Raw genomic sequence first — 13,480 nt, 5'->3', positions numbered from 1 at the left:
GAAGTGACAAGGGCTTTGGGGGCATCTCTCATTTCCTCTCCATCTCCTCCCTCTTCTTATATCCCCAAGGAAGAGCCCGCAGACTCTTGTATTTTTCCTGCAGCTCTCTGCTGGATCACGGAGAAAGGTGACAAAGTAATTGGCAAACAAGAGACACAAGTTTCAAGATACCCCAAATTTCTGATCCATCTCTACCGGTTGTGGTTCCTGATTCCCCCACTAAGACCCTCCCCAGATGGCTGCTCTCTTCTGATGTCCCAGAGGGGCGTCCCAAACCTGCTCCTCCCCTTCCTGGGTCCTGCTGACCACCTCCTCCTCCTGCAAAGCCCTCCTTCCAGCCCATGTGCAAGGGGCGCACGGACGTGAAACAGTCAGGGACCAGGCTCCTTTGAGAGCCTTCTTGTTTCCTGGCCTCTCAGGACTCAGGGGCCTCTTCCCCCTGGTCCCAGCTGCTGGCCCAAGCCCTGCCAGCTTGGTCTGGACATGGCACAGAGCCTCTGACCCCTGGCTGGGACACTGCCTAAGAACAGCTGCAGGCATCTGACTCTGCCAGCAAGGCCTGTGGGAACAGGCACCCTGTCCTGGCAGGCTGCTGAGGCCAGGCCTCCCTGTGGTCCTCCTCAACCAGGGGGATGACCCCCATCCCCACCAGGGCCCAGGCTGCCCACAGCAGAGCCTGTGCAAAGAGGAAGCCCAAAATGGAGAAAAAAATAAGTCAGGTTATTGCCCTCAAGTCAAGGGGTCTCTGAGCCCCTCTCGAAGCTGACCAGGCGGTCCCCTGGGCACCAGACCATCATAGTAGTAACAGCAGCATTCCTTTGTCTCCCTGGTGTCACAATTTTTTTTTTTTTTTTTTTTTTGAGATGGAATTTCGCTCTTGTCACCTAGACTGGAGTGCAATGGTGCAATCTCAGCTCACTGAACCCTCCGCCTCCCAGATTTAAGCAATTATCTTGCCTCAGCCTCCCAAGTAGCTGGGATTACAGGCACGTGCCACCATGCCCGACTAATTTTTGTATTTTTAGTAGAGACTGGGTTTCGTCATGTTGGCGAAGCTGGTCTCGAACTCCTGGTGTAAGGTGATCTGCCCACCTCGGCCTCCCACAGTGCTGGGATTACAGGAGTGAGCCAGCCGTACCCGGCTGGTGTCACAAAAGTGTTTCCCTAAACTCTTCTTTCCCTTCCTTCCTTCCTTTCTCCCTCCCTCCCTCCCTCCCTCCCTCCCTTCCTTCCTTCCTTCCTTCCTTCCTTCCTTCCTTTTTTCTTTTGAGACAGGGTCTCACTCTGTCACCCAGGTTGGAGTGTAGTGGCACGATCATGACTCACTAAAGCCTTGACCTCCTGGGCTCAAGTGATCTTCCCTTCTCAGCCTCCCTAATAACTGGGACTACAGGCGCCCATCACCACACCTGGCTAATTTTTTCTATTTTTTAGTAGAGACAGGGTTTTGCCATGTTGGCCAGGCTGGTCTTGAACTTCTGGGCTCAAGCGATCTGCCTGCCTCAGCCTCCCAAAGTGCTGGGATTACAGGCACCAGCCACTGGATCCAACCCTCTAAGCACTTTCATTCATGCCGTCACATTTGATTCTGGCAGCAGCTGCATTTTCCATAGCAGAGTAAAAGGAGAAGGCCTGTAAAATGGGAACAAGAGCTTCTCTCTAGAATTGAATCTAGCAAATGACAGAACTGGTACAAAGTGCTTGATGCATAGGAAGGAAAGGGATCTCCTTTTTGGTACCTCGTATTTGCTGGAATCTGTGCAAATGTTTCTGTACATTTTTCTGTAGTCACCACCACAGTCCAGCATGGTGGGCTCATGACTCTCAGTTCACAGAGGTGGCCCAGGAAGGCAGGGGGACTTGGCTGAGGCCACCTGGCTGGGTTTAGAGCCGTGACTGTGAAGTCCTCCCTGCCTCCCACTTTGAGACCTTTCGGCCGCTCCAGGTGTGGGGAGGCCCTGAGGAGGCCCCCCCTCCACTCCCTGGGGCCCCTGAGATGGGGGACCAGCAGACCTGAGGGAGATCCACATGGCAGCAGGTGGTGCTGGGATGTGAGCTTGGGGTCTTCTCTCTGCAGACAATGCCCTCCAGGGCACTTCCTGGCTGGAGCAACTGCCGCCCAAGGTAGAGGGCAGGTCCAACTCCGCAGAGCAGGATGAGGCTGAGCCCAGGTCCTCAGAGGGAGTGGACCTGGCTCCTGGCACCCCCACCTCAGTCCCTGCCACCACCACCACCACCGCTACGACCACCCCATCCCCCACCACCAGTCTCCTGCCCACCGAGCCACCTTCAGGTCCAGAAGTCTCCAGCCAAGGTGAGTGAGCCTCACAGGGGTCAGCACATTGTATGTAGCCTGTGCCCAAATCCAGCCCACAGCCTGTTTCTGTGAAGCCCTCAAGGTAAGAAATGCTTTTTACAGCTGGGCACGGTGGCTCGCTCCTGTAATACCAGCACTTTGGGAGGCCAAGGCGGACGAATCACCTGAGGTCAGGAGTTCAAGACCAGCCTGGCCAACATGGAAAAAACCCCTCTCTACTAAAAATTTAAAAAGTAGCCAGGTGTAGTGGCGGGTGCCTGTAATCCCAGCTACTTGGGAGGCTGAGGCAGGAGACTTGCTTGAACCCAGGAGGCAGAGGTTGCAGTGAGCTGAGATTGTGTCACTGCACTCCAGCCCAGGAGGCAGAGCTTTTATTTTTCTTTTTGAGACAGATTCTCACTCTGTCACCCAGGCTGCAGTGCAATGGTGAGATCTTGGCTCGTTGCAACCTCCATCCCCCGGGTTCAAACAATTCTCCTGCCTCAGCCTCCCGAGTAGCTGGGATTACAGATGCCTGCCACCACACCTGGCTAATTTTTGTATTTTCAGTAGAGACAGGGTTTCACTATGTTGACCAGGCTGGCCTCTAACTCCTGACATCAGGTGATCCTCCCATCTCAGCCTCCCAAAGTGCTGGAATTACAGGTATGAGCCACCACACCCAGCCCAGGTAGTATTTTCAACAAATTATTCTTAAAATGTCACCTAGAATGCCATCATTAAATCCAGCAACTATTTTTATTTCTTTATTTCCTGTGTCCAATCGTTGGCCCTGTTTTGATGTCAGCATGTATAGTTTTGCTTTGTGTCTCATGGTGGAAATCTTCCTCGTTAAGTCATTGATCCCATCCTTCCGAAGGGATCTTGGCTCTCTGTGGTGACAGTCCTTCAAACCCTGTCCTGCTTTGGTCCAAGGTCATTCCACTTCTAGGAATTTTTCCTGAAGGATCTACCAGCAGTGAGAACAACAGCTGCAGCTTAAGTAGTTGCATCATGGCATCATTTCTAATGTCAGAAAACCGGAAATAACCCGAATGGCTGACATGGGGAGGACTGGTCAGATAAATTCAGGGCACAGCTGTCCACCGGCCTGGCAGACCTTGAAATCACATCATTAAAAGCCTATTTAATGATGAGAGAAATTGCTTAACGGAGGCTAAAAACAGGATACATAAAACTGTATACTCAGTTTTTTAAAGTATGTCTGCATGACTGTACATGCAAAGAAAAAAGAAAAGGAAGGAAATGCCACATGCTTAAATTTTGCTTTGCATGGGAGAAGGGTGGGAGGGGGTAAGGGATAAAAGACTACATACTGGCTACAGTGTATATACTGCTCAGGTGACGGATACATTAAAATCTCAGAGATCACCATTAAGGAACTCACCCATGTAATCAAAAACCACCTGTTCCCCAAAAACTATTGAAATAAAATATTATTATTATTGTTGTTGTTTTGTTTTTTGGGGGGTTTTTTTGAGACGGAGTCTGACTCTGTCGTCCAGGCTGGAGTGCAGTAGCGTGATCTCTGCTCACTGCAACCTCCGCCTCCTGAGTTCAAGAGATTTTCCTGCCTTAGCCTCCCGAGCAGATGGGATTTCAGGCACACACCACCATGCCTGGCTAATTTTTCTATTTTTAGTAGAGACAGTGTTTCGCCATATTGACCAGGCTGGTCCTGAACTCCTGACCTCAAGTGATCTGTGAAATAAAATTTTTAAAAAGAGAATAAAAGAACAGAAAAAAAATTTTCTTTGGATAATGGCAGTTTTTAGTTTAGTTTTGTTTTGTTTTGGTTTTGGTTTTTTGTTTTGTTTTGTTTTTGTTTTTTGAGACGGAGTCTCATTCTGTCGCCCAGGCTGGAGTGCAGTGGCCGGATCTCAGCTCACTGCAAGCTCCGCCTCCCGGGTTCACGCCATTCTCCTGCCTCAGCCTCCTGAGTAGCTGGGACTACAGGCGCCCACCACCTCACCCAGCTAGTTTTTTTTTTGTATTTTTAGTAAAGACGGGGTTTCACCGTGTTAGCCAGGATGGTCTCGATCTCCTGACCTCGTGATCCGCCCGTCTCGGCCTCCCAAAGTGCTGGGATTACAGGCTTGAGCCACCGCGCCCGGCCAGTTTTTAGTTTTATTTTATTTTATTTTATTTTATAAGTGTAAATTTTATTTTTAAAAAAGTAAAATAAAAAAGAAAAACCAAAAAAGAAAAAAAGTTAATTTTTTTATTGACAAAAATTGTATGTATTCATTTGTTTGGCATACTGCAGAAAGAACAATTTTTTAAATGTATGTATTTATAATGTACAACATAATGCTTTGATATGTGTACACACTGTGAAATGGCTAAATCAAGCTAATTAGTATATATATTACTTCACATTACTTATCTTTTTTTTGTGGCAAGAACACTTAAAATCTGCTCTCTTAGCAATATTCAAGTATACAATATGTTGAACTTATTCCTGTTGTCTAAATGAAACTTTGAATGCTTTAAGCAACATCTCCTCAATCCCCCCATCCATTAGTAACCACTATTCTACTCTCTGCTTTTATGAGTTTGACTTTTTTTTTTTTAATTTTTAATGTTTATTTTTATTTATTTATTTATTTTTGAGATGGAATCTCACTCTGTTGCCCAGGCTGGAGTGCAATCGCGTGATCTTGGCTCACTGCAACCTCCACCTCTCAGGTTCAAGTGATTCTCCTGCCTCAGCCTCCCGAGTAGCTGGGATTACAGGTGCCCACCACCACACCCAGCTAATTTTTTCATTTTTAGTAGAGACGGGGTTTCACCATATTGGCCAGGTTTGTCTCAAACTCCTGACCTTGTGATCCACACACCTCAGCCTCTCAAAGTGCTGGAATTACAGGCGTGAGCCACTGTGCCTGGCCAATTTTAATTTTTTTTTTTTTTTTTTTTTTGAGGCAGTGTCTTGCTCTGTTGCCTAGGCTGGAGTGCAGTGGTGTGATCACAGCTCACTGCAGCCTCAACATCCCAGGCTCAAGCAATCCTCCCACCTCAGCCTCCCCAGTAGCTGGGACTACAGATACACACCACCATGCTCACCTAATTTAAAAAAAAAATTTTTTTTTGTAGAGACAAGGTCTTGCTATGTTGCTCAGGCTGGTCTTCAAGTCTTGAGCTCAAGTGATCCTCCCACCTCAGCCTCCCAAATTGCTGAGATTACAGGTGTGAGTCACTGTGCCTGGCCAAGTTTGACTATTTTAGGTTCCACATATGATGAATAATATAACTTTGAAGATTTTTATTTTCTCCATTCTCTTTTTTTTTTTTTTTTTTTTTTTGAGATGGAGTTTCACTCTTGTCACCCAGGCCGGAGTGCAGTGGCGTGATCTCCACTCACTGCAATCTCCGCCTCCTGGGTTCAATCGATTCTCCTGTCTCAGCCTCCTGAGTAGCTGGGATTACAGGCACCGCCTACCACACCCAGCTAATTTTTGTATTTTTAGTAGAGATGGGTTTCACCATGTTGCCCAGGCTGGTCTTGAACTCCTGACCTCAGGTGATCCACCTGCCTTGGCCTCCCAAAGTGCTAGGATTACAGGCGTGAGCGACTGCACCTGGCCTCCATTCTCCTTTTCTGAGTGTTGTATGTTTTTGGTAATGATCAGGCATTGCTTTGATGATGAGGAAAGGGGAAAGAAGGCCGTAAACAAAATATCAGGAGAGATTTAAGTTAGACCCAGATAACATTGCCAGCCTGTTGCTCTGGCTGGGGGCTTTGGGAATCTGTGTACCAATGCTGCCTGCGCTCCTCCCACAGGCAGAGAGGCGAGCTGTGAGGGCACCCTCCGGGCTGTGGACCCCCCCGTGAGGCACCACAGCTATGGGCGCCATGAGGGAGCCTGGATGAAAGACCCTGCGGCCCGAGACGACAGGATCTATGTCACCAACTATTACTATGGAAACAGCCTGGTGGAGTTCCGCAACCTGGAAAACTTCAAGCAAGGTCAGGGACCCCAGAGGTGGAGAGGGGGCCGGGTATGGACAGCCTGGGGAGGGGTCCTCATGGAGACTTGGCTTTCCTTGCCTTGTGGGTTTCTATGGTATAGCCTGGTTGAGCTCCAGATTGTTAGCCACCCCAAGGAGGGGGGTCTGGGCTGAGGGCACTGGGCTGCTGGAGGCCCAGACAGACCCCATGGCACCCCTGTGCGCTAGCACCCTGCCAGGAACCAGAATGCAGCAGCAAACAAGAGGGACACGGTCCTGCTTTTGCAAGCGTGACTTACCGTCAAGGGGCCAATACTGAGTTTCCATTTGTTGAGTGCTTGCCCTGTGCTGATCTCGCCCCACCCCGTGTATCAGCTCATGGTTGCTACATACCTCCAGGAGGCGGGGTTATCACCTGTTTTATAGGTGAGCAGGGCCTCTGGCCTTAGAGGAGCTGCAGGTCTGGGCAGGGGTCAGGACGGAGCTGACGGCACAGGGAAGGGCAGAATTCTGGTTATCAGATCTGGGGCATGATGTGGGGAAGGGGTCATTTAGATCTAGCCTGCCCTTCAGAAATGCACACTCTGGTGGGGGAGGCAAAGGCTTAAAGAGACAATTTCAGTACAGCATTAGAGGGAGCGCCGAAGGGGCTATGGGAACCCAGCCTAAAGATCAGGGAAGACTTCCCCGTGAAGGTGATGCTGAGCTGGGCCCTGGAAGAAGAGTAGGAGTAAGCCATGCGGAAGGAAGAGGGAAGGGTGTTCCAGGCAGAAGGCTCAGCACATGCAGAGGCCTGGCAATGACAGGAAACGTGATGGCCTGGGGTGGGGGGGGATGGTGACTGAGTAAGCTGGGGCAGGCCTGGTGAGCCAGATGAAGGAGTTTGGACTTAACCCCAAGAGCTATGCAGTCACAACTAAAGGCCGGGCACAGTAGCTCACACCCGTGATCCTAGCACTTTGGGAACCCGAGGCAGGTGGATCACTTGAGGTCAGGAGTTCAAAACCAGCCTGGCCAACATGGTGAAACCCCGTCTCTACTACAACATTAAAAAAAAAAAAAAAAAAAAAAAAATTAGGGGGGGGGGGGGGGGGGGTCCCGTCAACCCAACTACCGGGGAGGCCAAGGGAAAAACGTTTGAATCTAGGAGGCAGAGGTGGCAGTGAGCCGAGAACGCACCACTGCACTCCAGCCTGGGTGAAAGAGAGAAACTCTCTCAAAAAAAAAAAAAAAAAAAAAAATTAAAAATAAAGGCCTGGAACAACTAAAAAATGAAAAATAAAGGCCTAGAACAACTAAAATCCTTCCTCTGCTAGCTCAAAATTGGCTGGCTTTCTGCTCAAGCAGCTCACAGGCTGGTAGAAGAAGCCAGTGATAAGAATCAAGATGAAGGCTTATGTCTGGCTGCTACAGATGTGTCCTGGGGGGAAAAAGACAAGGGGTTATGGGAGGCTGGAGGAGAGGCCCCTCACTCAGGGTAGGGAGGTCAGTGAAGGCTTCCTGGAGGAGGTGACATTGGCCTGGGGCTCTGAAAGATGGGCAGGCATTCCTCAAGCAGACAGCCTGGGGAATGGCAGTCCTAACAGAGGAACAGCAGGGACGAAGGCTTGGAGACAAAGAATGGGGCTAATGTCACCCTGTGTCTAAATCCTAGCTGTGCCATTCCAGAGCTGGGTGACCTTGATCCTCTGAACCTGTTTCTTCTTAAGCAGATGGGATGACAATAGACCTCCTTCGGGAGACGCTCGTGCCATAGTAAGATGTCATCCCAGCTCCAGGCACATGGCATATGCTTGGCATCAGTTGCTTACTGGGCCACTGAGAGCCCTTGGTGGTCTCAGGGGATGTGGGCGAGCTGGGGTTGTTCAGGAGGTCTGGGGTGACCGTCGCCCTCCGCCTGCAGGCCGCTGGAGTAACATGTACAAGCTGCCCTACAACTGGATTGGCACGGGCCACGTGGTGTACCAGGGCGCCTTCTACTACAACCGCGCCTTCACCAAGAACATCATCAAGTATGACCTGCGTCAGCGCTTCGTGGCCTCCTGGGCGCTGCTGCCCGACGTGGTATACGAGGACACCACACCCTGGAAGTGGCGCGGCCACTCGGACATCGACTTTGCCGTGGATGAAAGTGGCCTGTGGGTCATCTACCCCGCCGTGGACGACCGCGATGAGGCCCAGCCCGAGGTGATCGTCCTGAGCCGCTTGGACCCTGGCGATCTCTCGGTGCACCGGGAGACCACGTGGAAGACACGGCTGCGGCGGAACTCCTATGGGAACTGCTTCCTGGTGTGTGGCATCCTGTATGCCGTGGACACATACAACCAACAGGAAGGCCAGGTCGCCTATGCTTTCGACACGCACACGGGCACCGACGCACACCCCCAACTGCCCTTCCTCAACGAGCATGCCTACACCACCCAGATCGACTACAACCCCAAGGAACGGGTGCTGTACGCCTGGGACAATGGCCACCAGCTCACCTACACCCTCCACTTTGTGGTCTGAGTGGAGACCTGTGCTCCCAGGAGAGGGGCAGCTGTGCGGGAGGGGCTCTCCACAGCAGCTCCTGCAACTGACCCAGTCTGCAAATATTTATTGGGGGCCAGCCCAGGGCTGGGACTGGGCACGAGGTGGTCACCAGGATTGAGCTTCCTCAGCACCCAGTGGGTAATACTTGCTTCCACTTGCAGAGCCCCGTGCCAAGCACTTCCCACACACTTACCCATCTGATTCTCCCAGCACCTCCCTTGGAGGTAGAGATCATGAACCCATTTAACAGATGAGGAGACAGAGGCTCAGAGAGGCACCGTCCCTTGCCTCATGCCTCAGTTATGATCAGGCAGGCTGTGCTCTCACGACAGCCCCATTTTACAGATGAGGACACTTCACCACGCCCTCCTCTCCCTGCCCTCCCCCATCTCCCCTGGTCTCCCTTGTTCTCTCAACTCTCTGTCCCTTCCCAGGACCACTCAGCACCAGAGGCCTTTAGGGCCAGTGTGCTGGTGTCGGGTGGAGACCCTGGCTCTGCCTGCCATCCCGGGGCTCTGTTCTGGCTGAGCTGTTGGTGGCCCTGGGCTTTGGGTCCCTTAGCCAATGTCCTTGCCTCTTGTCTTTGGCCAGCCCCCGAGCCCAGCTCACCCCACCCGCTGTCCGGCCACATTCCAAACCTCTACCGTCACCTAGCTGCTCAGCAGAAACCGCACCCCGAGAGAAAATCCCATCCTCTGTTCCAAGGCCCCTTTCTGCTCTGTGCTCATTTTTATTTTCTCTTATTCTTCATCAGTGCCGTCATTTGTTTCTGCAACAGCAGCTGAGAAGGCAGCAGGCAGCTCTGCCAGCGTGGGGAGCTGAGCTGAGGCTCCCTCTCCACCCAGAAGCACTGGCGTTGCTCACATAGTCAGGCCTTGGGTCCCCTCCCTGGTTCATCCCAGAGCCTTTGGGCCTGGAGTCCGCCTTGTCCTTTTTCTCTAGGCTTTCAAACCCATAACCTTTACACACTCAGGGATACCTCCGGGTCTGCCATGAATAAGACCCTAGGCCCAAGGCTGGTGTGGTGCCAGGATGACACAGTTTCCCTCTTCCTTGCCAGCCCTGACCTGGCCCAGCAGCCTGGGGGCTACAGAAGACACGGTGTGAGTAGTTGGTCCAGCGGAGGCCTCAGGCTTTCTTCTGTTTGCAGGAGAGAACCAGAGGGTGGGAACGGGGAGGGAAGAACTGAGGGTCTGCAGACTGGACTTTTCCTGGCTTCAGAGTCCAACCCCAGGACTTGGGTTGAGCATGCACGGCGGGGGGGCCACCTTGCCCAGGGCCACTGATGGCTCCCCAGAGCCTCAGACCCACACAGCCCAAAGGACAAGGCCTTCAAGCCTGCCTCTCTTCTGCTTCGTTTAGACAGTATTTTTAGAGCTGGAAAGAAATTTTCTAGCCCAACTCGTGTTTCATGAAAGAGAAAGAGGTTCAGAAAAGTTGAGAGAGCAGCTGAGTGTCACACTGGGAGCTGGGCACAGACCATCTTCCAGAAGGGTTCTGTCATGGAGGCTGCCCTCCCTCGGAAAGCACCCCAACACCTGTGAAGGACATTACTACTCATCCCCACCCGCCCCCTAGCCCTTGCTGCCTTCATTCTGTCCCGATGCCAGCTCCCGGGAGGTCTGTAAGTTTGAATACCAGTTGCCATGTTAGGAAAGTCAGCTGCACAGCCAAGAGTGTAAGAGCGTAAAGAAATGCTTTTTTTTTTGAGATGGAGTTTTGCTCTTGTCACCCAGGCTGGAGTGCAGTGGCGCAATCTTGGCTCACTGCAACCTCCGCCTCCTGGGTTCAAGAGATTCTCCTGTCTCAGCCCCCGTAGTAGCTGGGACTACGGGTGCCCACCACCACGCCTAGCTAATTTTTGTATTTTTAGTAGAGACGGGGGTTTCACCATGTTAGCCAGGCTGGTCTTGAACTCCTGACCTTAGGTGATCCACCCGCCTTGGCCTCCCAAAGTGCTGGGATTACAGGTGTGAGCCACTGCGCCTGGCCAGGAAATGCTTTTTGTGCAGAATACACTTCTTTCAGGCATTGTCAGGTGATGTTTTGTTTAAGCTCTAACTCACCCCTGGAATACAGGGGGATGATGACACCCAGCCCAGCCAGGCCTGACTCATCGTGGTCATATCCAGCCCCCACCCCCGGCCAACCAACCACTGCAGGCTCCTCTTACAGACTCACCAGGGGGCTGCGAGGCCCCGGCATCTCCCTTGGCCCTGGGTGTGGGTTTTACAAGACTGTGTCTTTCGTGACATCATAGCCCAACGATGTGAGAAGAAGGAGAAGGCCCCCCTTTCTTCATTAATCTGAAAAAAAGGAAAGTAAGAATAGGCTAATTTTTAAAAGTTAAAGGGCAAGCAGCATTGCATTCTGGGGGAATGCCGGCCACAGCCTCCAAACATTCACTAGGCCTCTTCTGTTTTCAGACCCTTGTAAGTGGGTTATGTGGTGGGTATGGGCAGTTTTTTTTCTTTTCTTTTCTGTCTTTTTTCTCTTCTTTTCTTTTTTTTTTTTTTTTTTTTTTGAGACAGTTTCACTCTTGTTGCCCAGGCTGGAATGCAACAGCGTAATCTCAGCTCACTGCAATCTCCGCCTCCCAGGTTCAAGTGATTCTCCTGCCTCAGCCTCCTGAAAAGCTGGGATTACAGGGGCCTGCCACCACGCCCAGCTAATTGTTCGCATTTTTAGTAGAGACAGGGTTTCACCATGTTGGCCAGGATGGTCTCGAACTCCTGACCTCAGGTGATCCACCTGTCTCAGCCTCCCAAAGTGTTGGAATTACAGGCGTGAGCCACCACGCCCGGCCAGTTTCTTCATTTTACACATGGTCACGTTGGAGTCTAGAACAGTTAGGTCACTCGTCACATAGGCAGTTAAGTGGAGAACAAGGTTTCAAAATCAGATAAGGAAACCACCATCATTAACTGAACACCAACTGTGCTAAGCTTGCCACGGGCATATGCTTGCAGTCTCACAACAGTGGGAGGTCTGTATCCTGAATGTGCCCATTTTATAGATGAGGACACTGAGGAGAAGAGACTTACCCAGGCTCACACAGCAGCTCAGCCTGTTCCAGGCGCTGGTCAGTGCGTGTTCTTTGCCACCAGCCTGTCACTCCAGTGGCAGCTGCAGAAAGGGAGGCTGTTGCTTTTATCCCCAAACTGCATCCACAGACAAGCCCCAAGGAGGAGGCTGGGGCCAGCTCATAAAAAGCCTGAATGCCAAGCCAAGGAGTAGATGCCTCCAGTCATTTTTAGAACAAAGTCAAGTATAAATTTACAGAGAAAAAATTCTAAGACAGTTGGATGTTGTCCTGTTGGTGAGGAGAGGAAAGGAAAGGTTTTTATTGTGGGGAACTGGAACCAGCTCATAACTGCATGCCTGTGAGCTGTCATGGAAACCTGGCCCCCAACAGCTGTTGAGGTTTTTTTTTGGTTTTGTTTTTGTTTCTTTTTACCTGTCTTGGGCTTTATTACTTTTGGCAAAAGGTACTTCAAACAAGGAAGGGCCTGGACTGAGGAGGACCACGTCTTCTTGCTGACCTTGTCTATAAAGGCAAAGGAAGCTGTCTCGGGTGTTTCTGAACAACATGACTCATGAGGGGCTTTGGCTACCCCTTGGGTTCCCCCTAGAGATGTCCAGGCCTTACATTTAATCTGCTTTCTCTGCGGTGGGGTAGAGAATGGAGCTCCCACGTTGGGGGCAGTGCTAAAGGTGGAACTGGGGGATTTTCCTGGGAATGATTTGAGGGCTCTTGAAAGCCGGTGTGTTCCAAAGCATCTTTAACTCTGGGACAGCATTGGAAGCCGCTGTCATGACAGGACACGGCACTGGATGGCTGGCAGAGAGCCCTGGCTAGGAGTTAGGGAGCCCTGGGTTGGAATCCAGCCCCACCTCTTTCATGCCACAGGTTTGGTCAAGTTCTCTCCCGCTCGGGGTAGGGCTGTGAACTCCCTCTTAGAGCTAAGAACATGCAGCTTAGTGAGGACAAGACCCTTCTAGAGCTTTACCACTAATCCCCACCCAGGAGCCCCAAGGCCAGCATTATTCCTCCCCATTACAGGTGATGAGCCTCAAATTCAGAGAGCTTAAACAACCTGCTCAGGGTCATGTCTCCAACAGGCAGTAGAGTCAAAGTATAAACCAGGTCTGTTTTTGTACCAAAGTCCCAGACTAACTGTTGGTAGGAATCTTGTAACCAGTCATGTTTTCTTCCTTGTTTTGGCTGCTGGGAAGCTCAAAGTCAAATTGGAGACCCTTTTTTTTCAATTGTGCTGAGTCTCCTACTAGACTCACTTCATTCTAGCTTTCTGCTTTTACCTTTACCCTAATCTTTTTATTTTTATTCTATTGTACTTTATCTATTTTTGTAAGTTGCTGATATATCTGTTTTGCCACAAGATGGGATATATCTAAATAAAGACATGATCAAAGGTTTGATCTAAAAGTCTGGACTAAATGCTGTGGTCCATATCCTCATCAGAACACATACATTTAATAACTTTTAAAATAAATAATTTGTCGGCCGGGTGTGGTGGCTCGCACCTGTAATCCCAGCACTTTGGGAGACTGAGGCAGGCAGATTACTAGAAGTCAGGAGTTCGAGACCAGCCTGGCCAACACAGTGAAACCCTGTCTACCAAAAAATACAAAAACTAGCTGGGCGTGGTGGCACATGCC

General features: G+C 50.8%; 1 protein-coding gene across 1 annotated transcript in view; it reads left to right on the top strand.

The window, feature by feature from the left end:
- The window catches only part of OLFML2A (olfactomedin like 2A), a 38,383-nt gene extending 25,142 nt beyond the window's left edge, over nt 1-13,241 (top strand). The window contains exons 6-8 of the mRNA XM_025360760.1: nt 2,078-2,314; nt 6,102-6,287; nt 8,172-13,241. Of these exons, the coding sequence (XP_025216545.1) occupies nt 2,078-2,314; nt 6,102-6,287; nt 8,172-8,776 (1,028 nt within the window). The 3' untranslated portion in view covers nt 8,777-13,241. The remainder of the gene's footprint in view (nt 1-2,077; nt 2,315-6,101; nt 6,288-8,171) is intronic.
- Nucleotides 13,242-13,480: the final 239 nt, after the last annotated feature.

This window comes from Theropithecus gelada, chromosome 15 (genome assembly GCF_003255815.1).
Source record: "Theropithecus gelada isolate Dixy chromosome 15, Tgel_1.0, whole genome shotgun sequence".
In the NCBI taxonomy this organism is placed as follows: domain Eukaryota; kingdom Metazoa; phylum Chordata; class Mammalia; order Primates; family Cercopithecidae; genus Theropithecus; species Theropithecus gelada.
This window is presented reverse-complemented; position numbering and strand designations above follow the sequence as displayed.